Source organism: Anomalospiza imberbis, chromosome 1 (genome assembly GCF_031753505.1).
Source record: "Anomalospiza imberbis isolate Cuckoo-Finch-1a 21T00152 chromosome 1, ASM3175350v1, whole genome shotgun sequence".
Classification (NCBI taxonomy): Eukaryota; Metazoa; Chordata; class Aves; order Passeriformes; family Viduidae; genus Anomalospiza; species Anomalospiza imberbis.
In genome coordinates, this window is record NC_089681.1 from 72982205 (window position 1) to 72997165 (window position 14961).

Below are 14961 nucleotides of genomic sequence, written 5' to 3' on the forward strand. Positions count from 1 at the left end.
GGAAGTGTTCAGCTTCAAGACTGGCTTTAACAGTAATTTCAATTAGAAGAATGTGATTCATGTAGTCCAAAGGTGACAAGCACTTGAGGCATTCTGCAGTGTCACACCATTAGTTACTGGTTATTCATAAATGCAAATTGACACTATTTGCATGTCAAATGGCTGCCCGGACTGTGAAGCCAACACTTCCATGGCCATATGGCTGGCTGAAGACATGTGCATCAAGTTTTGCCTGATTTTACAAAAGTGGTCCAAAATCTACTGCCGACTGAAAAAAGCAGTGACATCCAATCACAACCTTGATAAACTTCAGATAAAAAGAGTTTTTCAGCTAAACAGTTAATTCTGGATTCACAAGATAGGATCTTAAGCATGGTAGAACACAAACTAGATCACTTTGGAGGAGATGTTCAGTTATGTTCAGCATTAGCTGATTCTTGCCAAAGGCATCTCAAGATGCAACACAGACAAGGATGACATGAGCAACACAGGAACTACAACTTCAGACAGAAAGAAACACAAAATTTCAATGAATAAACCTTGAAAACTTTGAAGATTGGTTGGAGACCTGACAAAGTGCAATCATGGCTCAGGGGGTCACTGTATTCACTAGGGCTATTGGGTTCAAATCTTTTGAGGGAAAATGGAGAAGCACTAGCTGACAAAGATGCTCCAGTCAAACACATCATGGCTGGTTAGTTAAAGCCCTAAAATCAAAGGCTGATGGTAAAAAGCCACTCAGAAGCCACCTTTAGCTCTCACTCCCTCCTTGGTCAGATGAATTATAGAAATACAGAAAGACTTGGGTTGGAAGGAACCTTAAAAATTAGCTAGTTTCAAACACCCCTCACCACAGGCAGAGATGAACTATCCTAAATTGCCAGGGACTCAGCTAATCCTGTCTTCTACCAAAGAAAGTAAATCCTTCATCAAAATAATTATTCCTACCAGGATTCAGCGCTCTTAACAAATAATCTCTATTTACTGTGAGAAGCTATGTAATCTAGCAGCCTCTCCTCTGTTAAGAAATGGAGGAAACACACTAAGTCAGGTCTGTGTACAGCAACCATCTTTATTTCTTGATAATCCATGCAGGACAGTTGAGAAGAAATGAAGGCTAGAAAGTGTCTCTTGCCTACAGAGGGTCATAACTGTGTACAGTTCTCCAGATGTGCGTACACTTCTCCTAACCCTGTGTAACACTCCCAGTTTTGCTTGTTATGTGAGGCCATGAAATATTCTATTATGTTCCTAATACAGGTGGCTGAGATATGCTGTACTCAACCAAGTCACATAGGTATTTTCCTACTCTTCTTTTCAGCCAAAGATGCTGAACATGGAACTAGCTTTTAAGTGTATTATTATTACCTCAGCTCCAATTATGTTCTTTCCCTTCCATATTTCCATCTTCCATCTTTCTACACAGGATTTATCCTCTCTTCAGAAAATGCCTCCTAATAATCCACTATCAAGAAGTTTCCTTGGCTTATTTAATGGTTTTGTGCCAAGATAATAATATGAAAAAGTATTTTTCAAGTAGACAAGAGTTCTCCCTGTGGAACTTTATTAGGAGTACCCTTCCTTTCCATTCCTTCAATCTTCAAAATAACAAACTGAAAATGTTCCTTTACCCAGGTCCCTGCCCAGCTACTCTCTTGGAAGAATATCCATCTTCTCTAGCTTAACTCAACATTTCCCAAGTGGCACTACAGAAAATCCATGCTCAGAGCCCTGACAGGAAATAGAAAGACATCAAATATCAACTAAGAAAAGGTCAGTAAGCAGGTAATTCCAGCACAATCTATTTTTGGAGAACTCCTGTTGCAAATTATCCCATTAACCATTTACTACCTTCATGTCTTCTATTTTCCTTTCTATCAGTTTATGTTGTAATGTCCAAAGAGCACTGTGATTAGCAGGTCTGCAATTTTTCTTTCACTCAGTCCTCCCTTTCTCCACAGTATATTAGCCCCAGATACACAGAGGACTGTCATCTTGTCCCCCTCCACCATCTTTTCCCCCACAACTATCTGAAAGAGTCCATCTCACCCTCCTTTACAGACCATGCTCCCAGGACTTTGAAGAGCTCATGACACTTTTTGGTGAACAAATGTAAACATGACTGCATTCCCACTGAACCAGGAGGCTCAGGAAAGTAGTGGGGTGGGGAAGACCCCATGGAGAGGTGTCATTTTGCTCTCCAGTGACAGGAAATCTACCCTAGTATCAGAGGGTCACAGCTTCTTCTCCACCCTTACTTTCCTCCCAGGCAACACTCTTCAAACCCAGGGACAGCTTTAGCTGGATGATCAAAAGCTTTTACTGCCTGAGAGCAGCACAGCTGGCTAGCTGATAAAAGGGATGCTTTGCACCTGGATTGGACTGAGAGGTTAAGGGGCCATAAGGCAAGACACAGACATACATTGTGGAGGAAGCAAATATAGAAGAGCATATACAAAAATTTCCTCAGAAAAGGGAGGATTGCATGAGATTTCAATCCACTTCTATTCAAACTAACATAGCACTTTTCTCTTAGAGCATTGCAGAATGGTTTGGGTTGGAAGGGACCTTAAAGATTAGTTTCAACCCCCTGTCATGGGCAGGGACACATCTTCACTAACGCACTGTAAGTTGCAACTTGATGTTCTTATTAAAAATCTATGTGATCCAACTGGCAGTTTGATATGTCATGACTTATAATTTTAAGACTAGTCATCACTTGGTCCTTCTCATTTCAGCATATTAAATTGTGACTTTTGCTTCTAACTACTTATGATAATGTACAGTTCCATGAATTCATTATCATTAGACAATATCTCTCTGTCCTCTCCAATACCACTTTTATAAAACCAAAAGGTACTCTCTTCTGGGTCCACATCGATGTGATCTTCGAATTTGACCCTATGATTACTGAAAAATTACCTCATTTATCTCCCATGATTGTTCATAGAACAAATCTGGCCCAGTGTAGCTTCTGGCACCTGTTACCACTGACAAATAACGTGTTTCACCCATAAGCATTCTGCATATGGCAAAGGCAGACATGGGCAACCTCTCCAACCAAGCATTGGCCTTAAATAAAGGGGCCTTCCACAACTGCCCATTTTGCCACCTTCTTTCTACCATGATTAATTACTCTTGATCAGAGGCACCTGCACTGCTTTAAAGAGAGTGTGTGCACACAACAACCACAAAGCCATTAGATATGCCAACAAATGAATGCTTATGTTACTGATGAGCTGCATACTGACTTTCTAAATCTCAGCTACTCCATCTACCCCTAACAGTTTCTGTGCCACAGCAACTGGAAAGAATGATGTTTTCCACCACAGTAAAAATGAAGGGCTTGTTCTCACATCCCTTAAATACCCCAAAACCATGATGAACATAAGATTTCTGTCATTTTTTATCAATACTTTTGCAACAAACAATTCCAGGCTACTGGATAACGCCTTGCAACAGGGTTTGAGACTAAGGAAGCTGCAAGTTTCACATGGGCATTCTCTGCCCAGTGCAAAAACAAGACAAACACAGGCATCCCATTTTAGACTGTACAGCAGAAATAAATCTTCTCCCTGCTGCCACATAAGACTGAGTATCAGAAATTTGATAGAAGGGGACCTTGCCTTTGCTTATACTCCCTATCCCATACAACAGCACTCTCCTCTGCTCTAAAGGAGTGAGTTTGAGGCCAAAGGCCTATAGCACAGAATCACGCTCCTGGTAACTGAAGAGGACAAGAGGTATGTGAGGACGTCACTGAGACCTGAAGGCAAAAATGGGTTGTAATAGGCAAGGATGAGACTTAGCCTCACTAGCACACCCTTAAGGCCCAAAGTTTGGATGTATAATCGTTTATGAGGCCCTATTATCTTCCTGCAATCTCATACTAAACAGAACACAGATCAATATAAGAAAGACAAGCATAGGAACTGCAGTGCCAGCACTGGTTAATGTATTTCCATTGCTCTAACCTAAGTTCCATAAAGTCAGGTTCCCAAAACACTGCTCTTTGACTTCATACATTCCATTGGATTTCAGTAGCCAAGCAAAACTGGCAAATTCCAGCTCCTTCATTTAACCATCTTTCTGCTAGGGACAGAGACTTCTCTGTTAGCTTCCTGTCAACTTCACCTCATTCTTGTCCTCCTGCTCAGCAGGTATATAAGCAAAGGCATTTCAAATTCTACTCTGATGCTTAAGAAATGTATTCTAGTGATTTGCATGCTTAAATTTGAATCCTGGCCTTCTTAGGTACACTGCTAAAGTTCAGGACCAGAGGCCAGAAACCACAGTTTTGGTAACCAAGCAACAGCACAGGCCTCAGTAGTCCCTAGAAGCATGTTATATTCACCAAAAATCCCAGAAACAGCCGCTGCCATACAGTTTCGCAGTCATTTGGTTAAAATACTTGCAGCTTTATACAAGTTGAACCCATTTTCACCAGTACTGCACACTGGTATTCTTTGCCCAAAAAGCTTGTTAGTCTGCAATATTATTTGATTTAACATCTCTCTGAAAGATCATCAGGAGGATCAGCCAAACAATGTCCCTTATCAAGAATGGGAAGCAAAGGGAAAGGTGGTGATCAGTGAAAAGAACAGGACCCAAGTTTAGACGTATTTCTTGTGTTTGCTCACACTGGGAGCCAACATCAAGTTCATTAGCTCAAAGATGCACATGGGGCTTCTGTATTTGGCTCTTGTCAATTACCCCTCTCCTACGAGCAAATTAATTTCATGTGATCTAAATCTGAAAGATACAGGAGCAAAAATCATGGCAATAATAACATATTTCAAAGTCATCCACCTTATTCCTTCTGCTTTTTTGCTGTGTACTGTCCATTGTGGATACACCTTTTCCAAACTGGAATTGAGCACTATTGTAAAGGTTCCAGTTGTAACAATTAGAAACATAACTGTTGCTAAAGAAATAGGTAGAATAAATGACAAAGAAAAGCAAAGTGAACATTGAATTGTATATTTTTATCAACTCCAAAGCAACACCAGCATATCTAACCTCCAGGCTGCAAGGTGGAAACAAGTAATTTTGTATCAGAAAGACACCAAATTCCATGTTCTGATTAATATCTGAAATATTGCTGGATATTACTCAAAATCTTCCACTTCATTTTCTTATCTGAAAGAAAGAGTCTCAAAACAAACAAGAGTAAAAGGAGAAGAAAAATCCCCAAGACTGCAGTGCCTGTCCCAGAACAAAAGAGTATTAACAGTATTCTCATGTATAAAGGCTCTGGCAGCAGATAAAGGAATTTTCCAGCTAATAATAACAAAGGAAAAAAAAAACTTAAAAAAAAAACCTATGGAAAACTACTTTGGTTAAAATTAATGAAGCAATTTGGTTCTCCCTATAAAAGAGATACTCATGGGATTCTGTAAAAATACAGAATAATTATGGGAAACAACTGAGTGTCCTTTCTGTTATGATCAATCATATAGATGGTCCAAGAGCTTATCTTAAAGCAAAAAAATGTCTAAGCATTTTTCTTCCTTGCCTGTCCAAAAATGTACAATGGCATATCACACCTAGACTATTTTATTAGCTCAGCCCTGTGTCTCAGGTGGGGATTTAAATGCACAGGGAACTTTTAATTCTGGGATGATTTAGATTCACTTTGACTGTAAGTTAACAGTAATGCAGCTCTTCTAGCACAAAAACAAGTATAGTGTGATTTACTGGAGACCTTTAACACTTAACAAGATAATCTTTTTAAAGATGACAATGAACTAGTGATATATAGATGATCCAGTATCTTCATGCAATAGAAATGAAACATCAGTTCACACTAGTAGTAATGTACATCAGTTATCCCATACAAAGTTGCTTAAGTTGTTCTGTGCCCCTGTGACTGCACACTGACATGCTTTAATATGTCAATATTCACCATCAAATAGAAGTCCTGCCATAAGCCCCAACAGGAAATCAGAGTTCAACACATCATGGAGTGAAAAGCTTACAGAAGGAGAAAAAGTAAAGGAAGGTCCTCAGCAAAGAGAGAGATGAGTGAGGCAAAACATATGAAGGAGCAGAAGGAACCAATTAAGACTCTGATAAATTTAGAACTCTTTGCTCAATAAGCAGTCAAAAGCATATTTTATGTATTAACCCATGCCACATTTTTATAAACTCATGTTATTTTAATGTTAGTACTAACACTTACATACAAACACTCCTATTCAGAAAGGAAAAATTCTTTTCCATTTTGATTTCACTTGAAAGTAGATTGTAAACACCAGGCTGAGCACTGAAGTTTTCAACACTGGTAGCAGCAGGGCTGTCTAGAGGGATGCTGCAGCTCTTGTTTCAGTGGAATGTGTCACCACTACATGAAAGATAGCTGTGTAATATTCTTTCAGTCTAACATTACATCAAGTGATTCACACCAACATTCATTTCTTAAACTTAACCTTTAAGTACAGCTTATGAAACATGGTGCAGTCTTCAAGCAGGATTATTATCCTTTGAGTTTTTTGTAATAAGGTAATGCATGAAATGACTTTCCATTGCTTTGTATGTCCCTAGTCTTCCCTAAACCTGGATGAAGAGGCAGGAGTGGCTTTGTAACATTGAGGCTGCTCCCAGCCACATAACCTCAAGCACAAAGCACCTGAACAACACATTCTGACTGCCTCCTTTCCCTTTGCTCCTCAGTACTCCTCTAGTACTGTCTGTCTGATTCTGCCCACCAGAAGATGCTTCAGAAGAGCATGAAGAGTGGACACCTGTGCCATGATCTGCCTCCTGAGTTTTCCCATGTTTCTGCTGCTTGCTGTCCTATACACTCACTCCTCCTTCCAGGCAAAATAGGCCGCTTTGGTGAGTTTGGCTCCCAGCAGCACTCCAAAACTCAGTCCAGGTGTGGAAGCTGCAAGAAGGTATTTACAAATTGTGCTTTCTGGATTTGGATTGCTGCTTGAACAGACGGTCAAATATTCTTTGGAGCACTGCAGAGCAGAAAACTACATCTAAAACTGTAATTGCAGATCATAGCAATGAAGCAGCTAGACCAAGAATAAACACAGCAAATGTACACTCACCAGAGCCACTATATACACATGTACACACACACACCCATACACACACTTGGCAGTGGCAGCAGCTCAAATATAACTAGACTAAAAGCCATTTCTGAAGACGTTTCTAAGGTTACTCGGTTAAAACTGAGTCATTGCACACTGTTGCATGTCTCATTTGAAATTCAGGATGAAGTCTAAGAATTACCATTTTTAAAATTTCAAGTTGTTTCATAATCAAATTTTTAGAAAATTGATATAAATAATGCCATATCCTCATTTAAGTTTCACATAGCTTATGTTTTGGGTCATCAATGTAACTTTTTACTTGATTTTTTTTTTTAAATGGATCTTACCTGAATATCTTCTTTTTTAAATATCTAAGTCTGGCACTGATACAGTTTGGCTTGTTTAGCACATTGAAACCCAGTAGTATTCATGAACTAGATAGCTCCAGGACAAATTTCTAGTATAATGCAAAAATAATTAAAACAAATGCATTATTTGTGTTTCTAGTAATTACTACAAATACTTATTTTTTTATTGCCAGATATAAAAAGATTACTTAGTATAGCATCATCCCTGTGATGACACATACATACCAATGCAACTTCACATTAATCACAGCAAGCAAGCCATCAATCAGTGCAATGTGACAACTGTTCTCCATTCTTCCTCCTCCTCTCTCTCTCAAAAAGCCCAAAAAACTTCAACGCATCTTTGGATGTTTTCAACAAGAAGCAAAAACACTATTTATTTGAACATTAGCTTTTCAAAATACAACTGCTTGCTCTCCTTCTCAGTAGGTTTGATTTCTAACACAATGACGGAAAAACTCCTGCAAAAACACAATATACTTAGAGCTGAAATTCCAAACCTATTCTGAGCAAAAATACAGAAAAAATGAAGAAATTAAGACTGCCTTAGTAGTATCTGTAACATCTGATCCTGGCTAACTCTAAAGCATATGCTAATTTTAAGCCTCTGAGTAGTCCACTGGCTTCAGTGAATCCAGTGAAAGTCTAGAAGATTAGTCAGGCACTTAACACTGCTAGCAAATGTGTAACTCTGGGATGGCAGTGAGGCCACGCGGAACATGCATAAGAATGGCAGTGGAAAATAAGGGGGAGGAGCACACAATAGGAAACCTTTGCAAAAGAATGGATCATGTGATAGAGCTCCTTTCAAGGACCACTTGAAAGGCATGTCACCACTGTGGGGAAAAAAAAAAAAAAGAAAAGGTATTTACTAACATACTGTTGCTTACACTGAGTCTTTGAAGTAGGAATACTTTCTCTCTCCAGGTCTGCCACCTGATACTTATTCAAGTTACACGACTTTCCATTTGTTATAAAACAACGAGGGTTTTTACATATCATAAAATTAAACCCTTAAGGGATGAGTGACCTGGTAGATTGTTACGCTTGTTCTGATCAGCCCAGCACTTGGCAAAGTTAGCGTTGCTTTATCAATTTTTACAAACTCAACACCTAACTCAAATGGTCAATCACTACTTCCCTCCCATAGGAAAATCCAAACAAAAATACACCAGCCATTTCCAAAATGCATGTATTAGCTATAGGCTTTTTCTTTCACCAAAGTCATAAATCAGTAAATCAGGCAACGCCCTGTAGCAGGCTTTAAAAAGATACAGGTTATGCAAGATGCAGAATTCTTATCAAAAGATTTTATTTAAAAGCAATCCAAGAAAATGAATGTCAGTTCCTTAACTTTTATTCAAAACAAAGTAGAAAATTCTATTAGGAATATCTATAGAAGCATTATTGGCCTGGAAGGCCAAAAGAGCCTAAAAATCCACATTTCAACTTGGATCTAGCTTTGGACAAACAGCTTCTGTAGCACTTCAGAATCATTACGCCAGATCTTAATTCCTAAGTAAATAAGTTTTGGACTAAGCTATCATCACAGATTTGATGCTGCAATGCTATAAAGATGCCTTCTTAAAAAAAAAACAACAAAAAAACAAAACAAAACCAAACCCCTAATACAAAACAAGTGTCAATGTTAACAGTCCATAAACAGGAAAAAGTACTGTGCCTGTTAGAAACTTCCCAAAGCAAAGACTTCTATCCTAGAATAAAGGTAAGAAAAATCAGGCAAATACTAATAGCTCACAGCCACAGGTATATAAGTTTAAAATCTATTTTTTCTCCATTCCCTTTACACTGACAGTTCCACCCATGTCTTTTTAGACTCAAACTCTTGCTATATGATGAAGTTAGAAAACTCCTAAAATACAAAGTCTGTGGCAATTCTAAATTTCCACTGTACAAAGGTAGTATTTAATACCTGTGGCCAACAGTGTGTTGGACTACAGCGGGAAGAAGTTGTATTAATATAAATGGTAAATAAACTGCTCAGTATTCTGAGACTCAGTATTTTACAACAGGTTTGATATAAGCATCCCGAGATCTTGAATTTCACCTTAATTTAATGATACTGTCACTTTACTCATTTGGAAATAAAAATATGGTGTTTTATATATATATATCAATATATAAAGTTTTAAAATCCCTGCCCTTTGAATAGGAAAAAAATCCAGCAAATACTTCTTACAAGGAGATAGCTCAAAACTGTATTTTGTTATTAGTTAATTCCATCTGTGTGTTTAGACACACAGGAATTATATAGGATGCTGACAACAGCTGGACTGGGGGAGGGGAGGTGGGTGACAGGAGAAAGGGGGGGGTGAGGTCTTCACTCCAGTAAGAGACTTGTGTACCTGACTGATAAACTCAGCCTAACTTCTTTATGTATCGTATTTATCTTCAAGTCTATTTATGTCACACAAGAGAACATATGAGCATAGCAGCTGTTACTATAGCAATGAAACTGAAAATTTTGAGAACACAAAAAACCCACCCCTGAAGGATGCTCAGTTTAGCAAAGAGATGGTTTAGAGAACAGCGCACCAGTATCTCACTTCTTAGATCTGCTCAAAGTCTGCGTTTACAGAGACATTAAATCAGCTGTAACAGCCTGTTCCCCAAAGAGCACTCGGAGCCAAATCACCGCTACCTCTTACTCGGCACGACTCGGTACACCGGGACTTCCTGCTAAGTAACCCCAAACTTGTCAAGTACGCCTGAGCCGCCTGTAAATCCGGGGAAGAGCGATTCCCTGCAAAAGGCTCAGAGGTTCTGATGGCGGCAGAGAAGAGATTCGCCATAGTAACAAACCCCCCACCCGCACCGCGGGTCCCGGCGGGGAGCGCGGCAAGCCCCGCACCCCGCGGCAGCACGCACACCTGCCCGGCGCCGGGAAGGCGGGACGAGACGGGAGAACTCAGGTACTTTGCTCAAGCAGTGGCAGGCAGCCTCTCCGGGCACGACTTGGGTTGAAACCCACCCGCAATTCTCCCAAGTGCCGTTCTTCTGTCAAACGCCCCCACTCCTTCCCTCCCGTCCTCGACCGGCGGCCCTGCCCCCCCGCCTCTCGCCGTCCCTCGCCCTTCGCCGCCTCCCTCCGCGGGCGCGGCGGCACCGCGCAGCCCCGTCCCCCGCCGCAGCCGCGGACCCGAGGCGCTGCCGGTCGCGGTGTTACCTGCGAGGGAGCCGGGTCTCTGCAGGGTGGCGGTGGCGTACAGCTCCTGGGAGTGCTTGCTGTACTGATCGGCAGCGTGAACAAGCCGCTTGGTAGGCGACAGGGTGGCGTAAGTGCCGATGGTGGAGCTTAACTGGTGGATAGGAGAGGAGGAAATGTTAGACTGGACGGTGGGCGGGGAGGTCACTCGGATGGGGGACGGCGACAGTCCCGCCGAGGAGACGACGATGTTGATGGGCGAGCTGGTGCTGTAGGACTTGGCCAGGCGGCTGGGGGACTGCTTCGGGGAGGAGAGGCGCTGCGCGGTGGCGTAGGCGGCGCCCTCGGCGGCGGAGCCGGCCCGCGGCAGCTTGGTGGGGGAGCCGCCGGGCTGGGCGGGCAGCGGGGAGCTCACCCGCTGCGCCGGCAGCGTGGAGCTGGCGTAGTAGAGCGCGGCGGCGTGCTGGGGCTCGGGCAGGTGGAAGGCGCTGCCGTGGCTGGGCGCGAAGGGCTCCCGCGGCTGCGGGGCGGCGGGCGGCGGCGGCGGCTCCGGGCCGCCCGGGTGGGCGCCGCGGCCCCCCGGGCCCTGCTGCGGGAAGGAAAGGCAGAGGCGTCAGCGGCGGCGGGCGCCCGGCTCCCCCGGCCCTGCGCGGGGCGGTGCGGGCCCTCCGGCCGCACGCAGCCCCCTCGCTGACCTCGAACCAGGCACCCGGCGCCCGCGGGATTACGGGAGTTGGTAATCTGCTAAAGCATTCCCGGCCCTTCAGGGGAAAAAACAGCCGCCGGTTCGGGCCGAGAGGCGTCGAAACTCCTCCCGAGGGCTGAAGCCGGCACCCGGCCGTAGGGCACAGCGCTCCGGGGCGCCGGTTCCGGAACGCGCTCTCCTGCCAACCCCTAAACCAGGCAGGGTTTTAGCCCCGGCTCAAATACTTACGTACGTACATATACACAGATAAATACACCCGCGCCCCTTTATTCTGCATACATTAGAGAAGAGCGGCCAAAGCCTTTAATCGAGTAACTTTCCTCGGTGTCCAGCAATCTGTGTCCCTACGAGGCGAGGCACCGCACTAGGAGCTCGTTGCCCCCCGCGGCCCCGACTTGGGTGAAGGGGCGGAGGGAGGGGAAGCCCGGGCCGGTGCACGCCAAGCCCCCTGGCAGAACGGCAAGCGGCCGCCTCGAGCTTAGTTACACGGCACGAAGGGGGCGGGGGGTACGGGAGGAGCTGCCTGGGCCGGGCGCTTCCATGGGCCGCATCCAGCCGGGAATCTGCATGGAGGAGGAGGGAGAGAAGCTCCCTGCACCGACCCGCTAGCCGCGAGCGAGGCAGCGCTGAGTTCCCTCTAAGACCAGTAATTGAGGGGGGCTGGGAAGAGGGAGCGAGAGAAAATCCTCGGGAGATGCTGCCTATGAGATATTGCGGTTCTGTGCCTGAGCCGCTTCTGAAGCCGCAGAGGATGGAGCTCACCCTCACACACAGGCGGCTCCCCGTTTGTTTTATCGGGGATCTTAGGCTCAAGAGATCATCTGTGAGTCTGGTAACGTTAAAATCCTCTCATAACTGCACCCCGCAGTGAGTGAGAGCTCAGCGCTCTGTTGGAAGATGCACTGTTGGATTCAGATACTATTTTCCTTCTGGTTAGGCAGGGGATTTACTTGAAACCTCAGAAAGTACTCTGGATCCCTCGGAGTTTACAGCATAGTTTGAATCCGTCTGACCGGTGCTTTGCCCAAACACACACATACGCCTCTCAGCTACTGATTTCCTTAGCCACAAGAAGCTTTAAAATGTGAATAACGAATTTTGTGACTCAATTCAAAGAGCTGTTGTGAATGCCAACAGTAGCATTGTTACACATTGAATAGCAATGTGGTTTTCCAGTAGCATCCTACAAAAAAATAAGTGGGCAAAAGCACCATGTTCCTGGTACGAAATTTGATTTATTTGCGCTAGGATATTCAATAAAGGATTTGGTCAGGAGCTGAGGACAATGTAATTAATCAGAGCAGAAAATAAACAAGATTCAAAATGCCAGAAATCTGTACTTCTTCCTATGTATGCCCACTGGAAATGTTTCTGTCTTTTTTTTTACTTTTGGAGCCTGCCCCTCATCTTAAATGCTTTGTGTCTGGAGGAAGAATATGTATTTTCCTAGACAGAGACAAGAAACAAGGCTTTGGAGAAGCTCCTCCTGGAGCTTTGCTCCCAGTTGTTAGTAGCATGGAAGAAGCTACCAGCACTGACATTGTTCAAGGCTTCTTAAGAGAGCACTGCCAGACCCAAACCTTCCTGGCTTTGAGGTTTTGCACCTCACAGAGCAATGGCTTTACACATAAGTGAAATGTAAACTGTTCCACTCCAGGTGCTCTGTATGGTGACTGCCAGGTGAGCTCACAGATGGAAGTAGCTGCTCTCTTTTGAGCTGGACTGTTTGGATTGCAGCAGCAAGTAACAAACACCACAGCTTCAAGTACAAGCATTGACAGTCTCAAAAATGGTCAACAAGCTCAAGTTGCTCATTTGAAAGGCTCCTAAGAAAAACCAGGAAGGGAAACTGTGGGAACATCAGTGCAGTTTTAAAAGCTACTTTCATGCTGAGCTACTTACCGTATATGCTTTAAACTGGAAAGAAGGACTAATCTTCAGCTGACTGTCCAATAATGTATTTGACAGGAGTACAGTTTTCATTTTCCAGGTTTAGACTATATGATAACAACTTTCATTAAACAAAAACAGGTTGGCATGACTTAAGACAATATGGGCAGAGCAAATTTTGCACTTAACAAAATGTCATTCAAACTAGCTACATTATCAATTGATAATTGTTAATAAATTTTACTTTTTGGACTAATAATAATAATAATAATTTAATATTTTAATAAGCAGTGTTCCAAAATACAGTCTTTTGCAATGTTACCAGTGCAGCAGTTACTTCTTCAGCGCACTGATAATGCATTGGTAACTTTAATAGTTTGCTGCTGATCCTAAGGGTTTTAGGCAAGCACTGTCATCATGTATACAAAATTTCTTTCTCTAATCTACTTCTACACTGCTTAATGTGTCAAGGATTTAGAGTAATTAATTTAAAGTAAACCAGTATTATCCCATATTCCTAATAAATCTCTATAAAGCTGGGGGCATTCTGCAAGCACTAATTCAAAAAAAACCCCAAAAATCCCATTTCATGATGATTTGTTGAAAGGAACAAGGTGTAGTGGTGGGACACAATAATTAAATGCTTAATTAAAAATGCAGTATATAGTACTTCCTAAAAATCTAAGCATTTGCTCTGTGTGAAGGAGAGAACTTATGGATGAACAGATTGCAATGACAACACTAGCATGCAACATTTTCTAGGATGTGACTAATCTCAGACCTGTCTTAAATGTACCGTGAGGTTCTTAGGATTTTTCAAAGGGCCAAGTGTGCAGTAACATTCTCCACACACCTTTTCAGAGACAAAATGTGGTTTAGTTTTTCATTGTGTTTCTCCCTGTCTGTGGCTTAAGACACACATAAAGACATGTCATTGTTCACCCTGCAATGTGACATACTTCATACGGAAGAATAAAATACAGTGGTATTTTTCCCTTATTTTTTCCATTTATCCATTATTTTTGTCAACCTGCTAACAGAACAGTGTTTAAGCTAATAAACTAAGCAAGTTTGCTTCTCAGTAATTATATTTTCTATCATCATCCTATTTCATAGATGTGAATAAAAATCAAGGACTTTCTTACTACAGCCCTATGAGTATCTATCCGAATGAAAAGTAGCCTTGCTTATTTGGATTCAATATATGGATTTTGGCATATCCTTTTTAGAAACAGGAATGTGTGAAAAAAACATGAGAACATTGACACAGCTATAAAAATATTTTCCCATTTAATGTTACTAAGAAGATCATTTTCTACTGATTCAAAAGAGTATCCTTAGCTCTTCATACAGAAAATTATTGGGGGTATCCAGTTAGATTATAGGAGACTAGAGAACACTCTTAACTGTTTTTTGCCTGTTCATTCAAGCATTTAATGTCCTGAATTCCAGGAAACTAGTTTTTTGGGGGTTGGTTTTTTTTTTTTTTTTTTTTTTTTTGGTTGTTTGGTTGTTCTTTCTTGTGTGGGGATTTTTTTGATGTCATTGTTTGGTTGTTTTGGGGGGTTTTGTTTGTTTGCTTGATTGTTTGTTTACAATCCAATTGATAGTTTAAATTGGAACTTTAACCAAGAAAGAGTAAATAAAAGACTACAATATAAGATTTCTGTTCCATGGAGTAGAATTGTGAGGGGCAAATAACTGTGTTGACTGATTTATTCTGCAGAAAATTTTTCATGGGTAAGAAATTACAAAATGGCAAGACAACTTTAAGTGAAACTTTGGGGT

General features: G+C 42.2%; 1 protein-coding gene and 1 long non-coding RNA gene across 8 annotated transcripts in view; one reads left to right on the plus strand and one right to left on the minus strand.

Annotated features, from left to right (window-relative positions):
- Nucleotides 1–14961, minus strand: part of CTNND2 (catenin delta 2) — a 638637-nt gene that overhangs the window by 260647 nt on the left and 363029 nt on the right. For 6 of the 7 annotated variants that reach the window (XM_068196795.1, XM_068196789.1, XM_068196805.1 and 3 more), the window contains one exon: nt 10599–11166. In XM_068196795.1, coding sequence (XP_068052896.1) covers nt 10599–11166 — 568 coding nt within the window. The remainder of the gene's footprint in view (nt 1–10598; nt 11167–14961) is intronic. The other variant, XM_068196800.1, reaches the window with a different exon arrangement.
- LOC137477633 (uncharacterized) lies at nt 10992–13677 on the plus strand. Its single transcript, XR_011001112.1, has 2 exons — nt 10992–11189; nt 11575–13677. It is a non-coding gene; the product is annotated as an uncharacterized lncRNA (long non-coding RNA).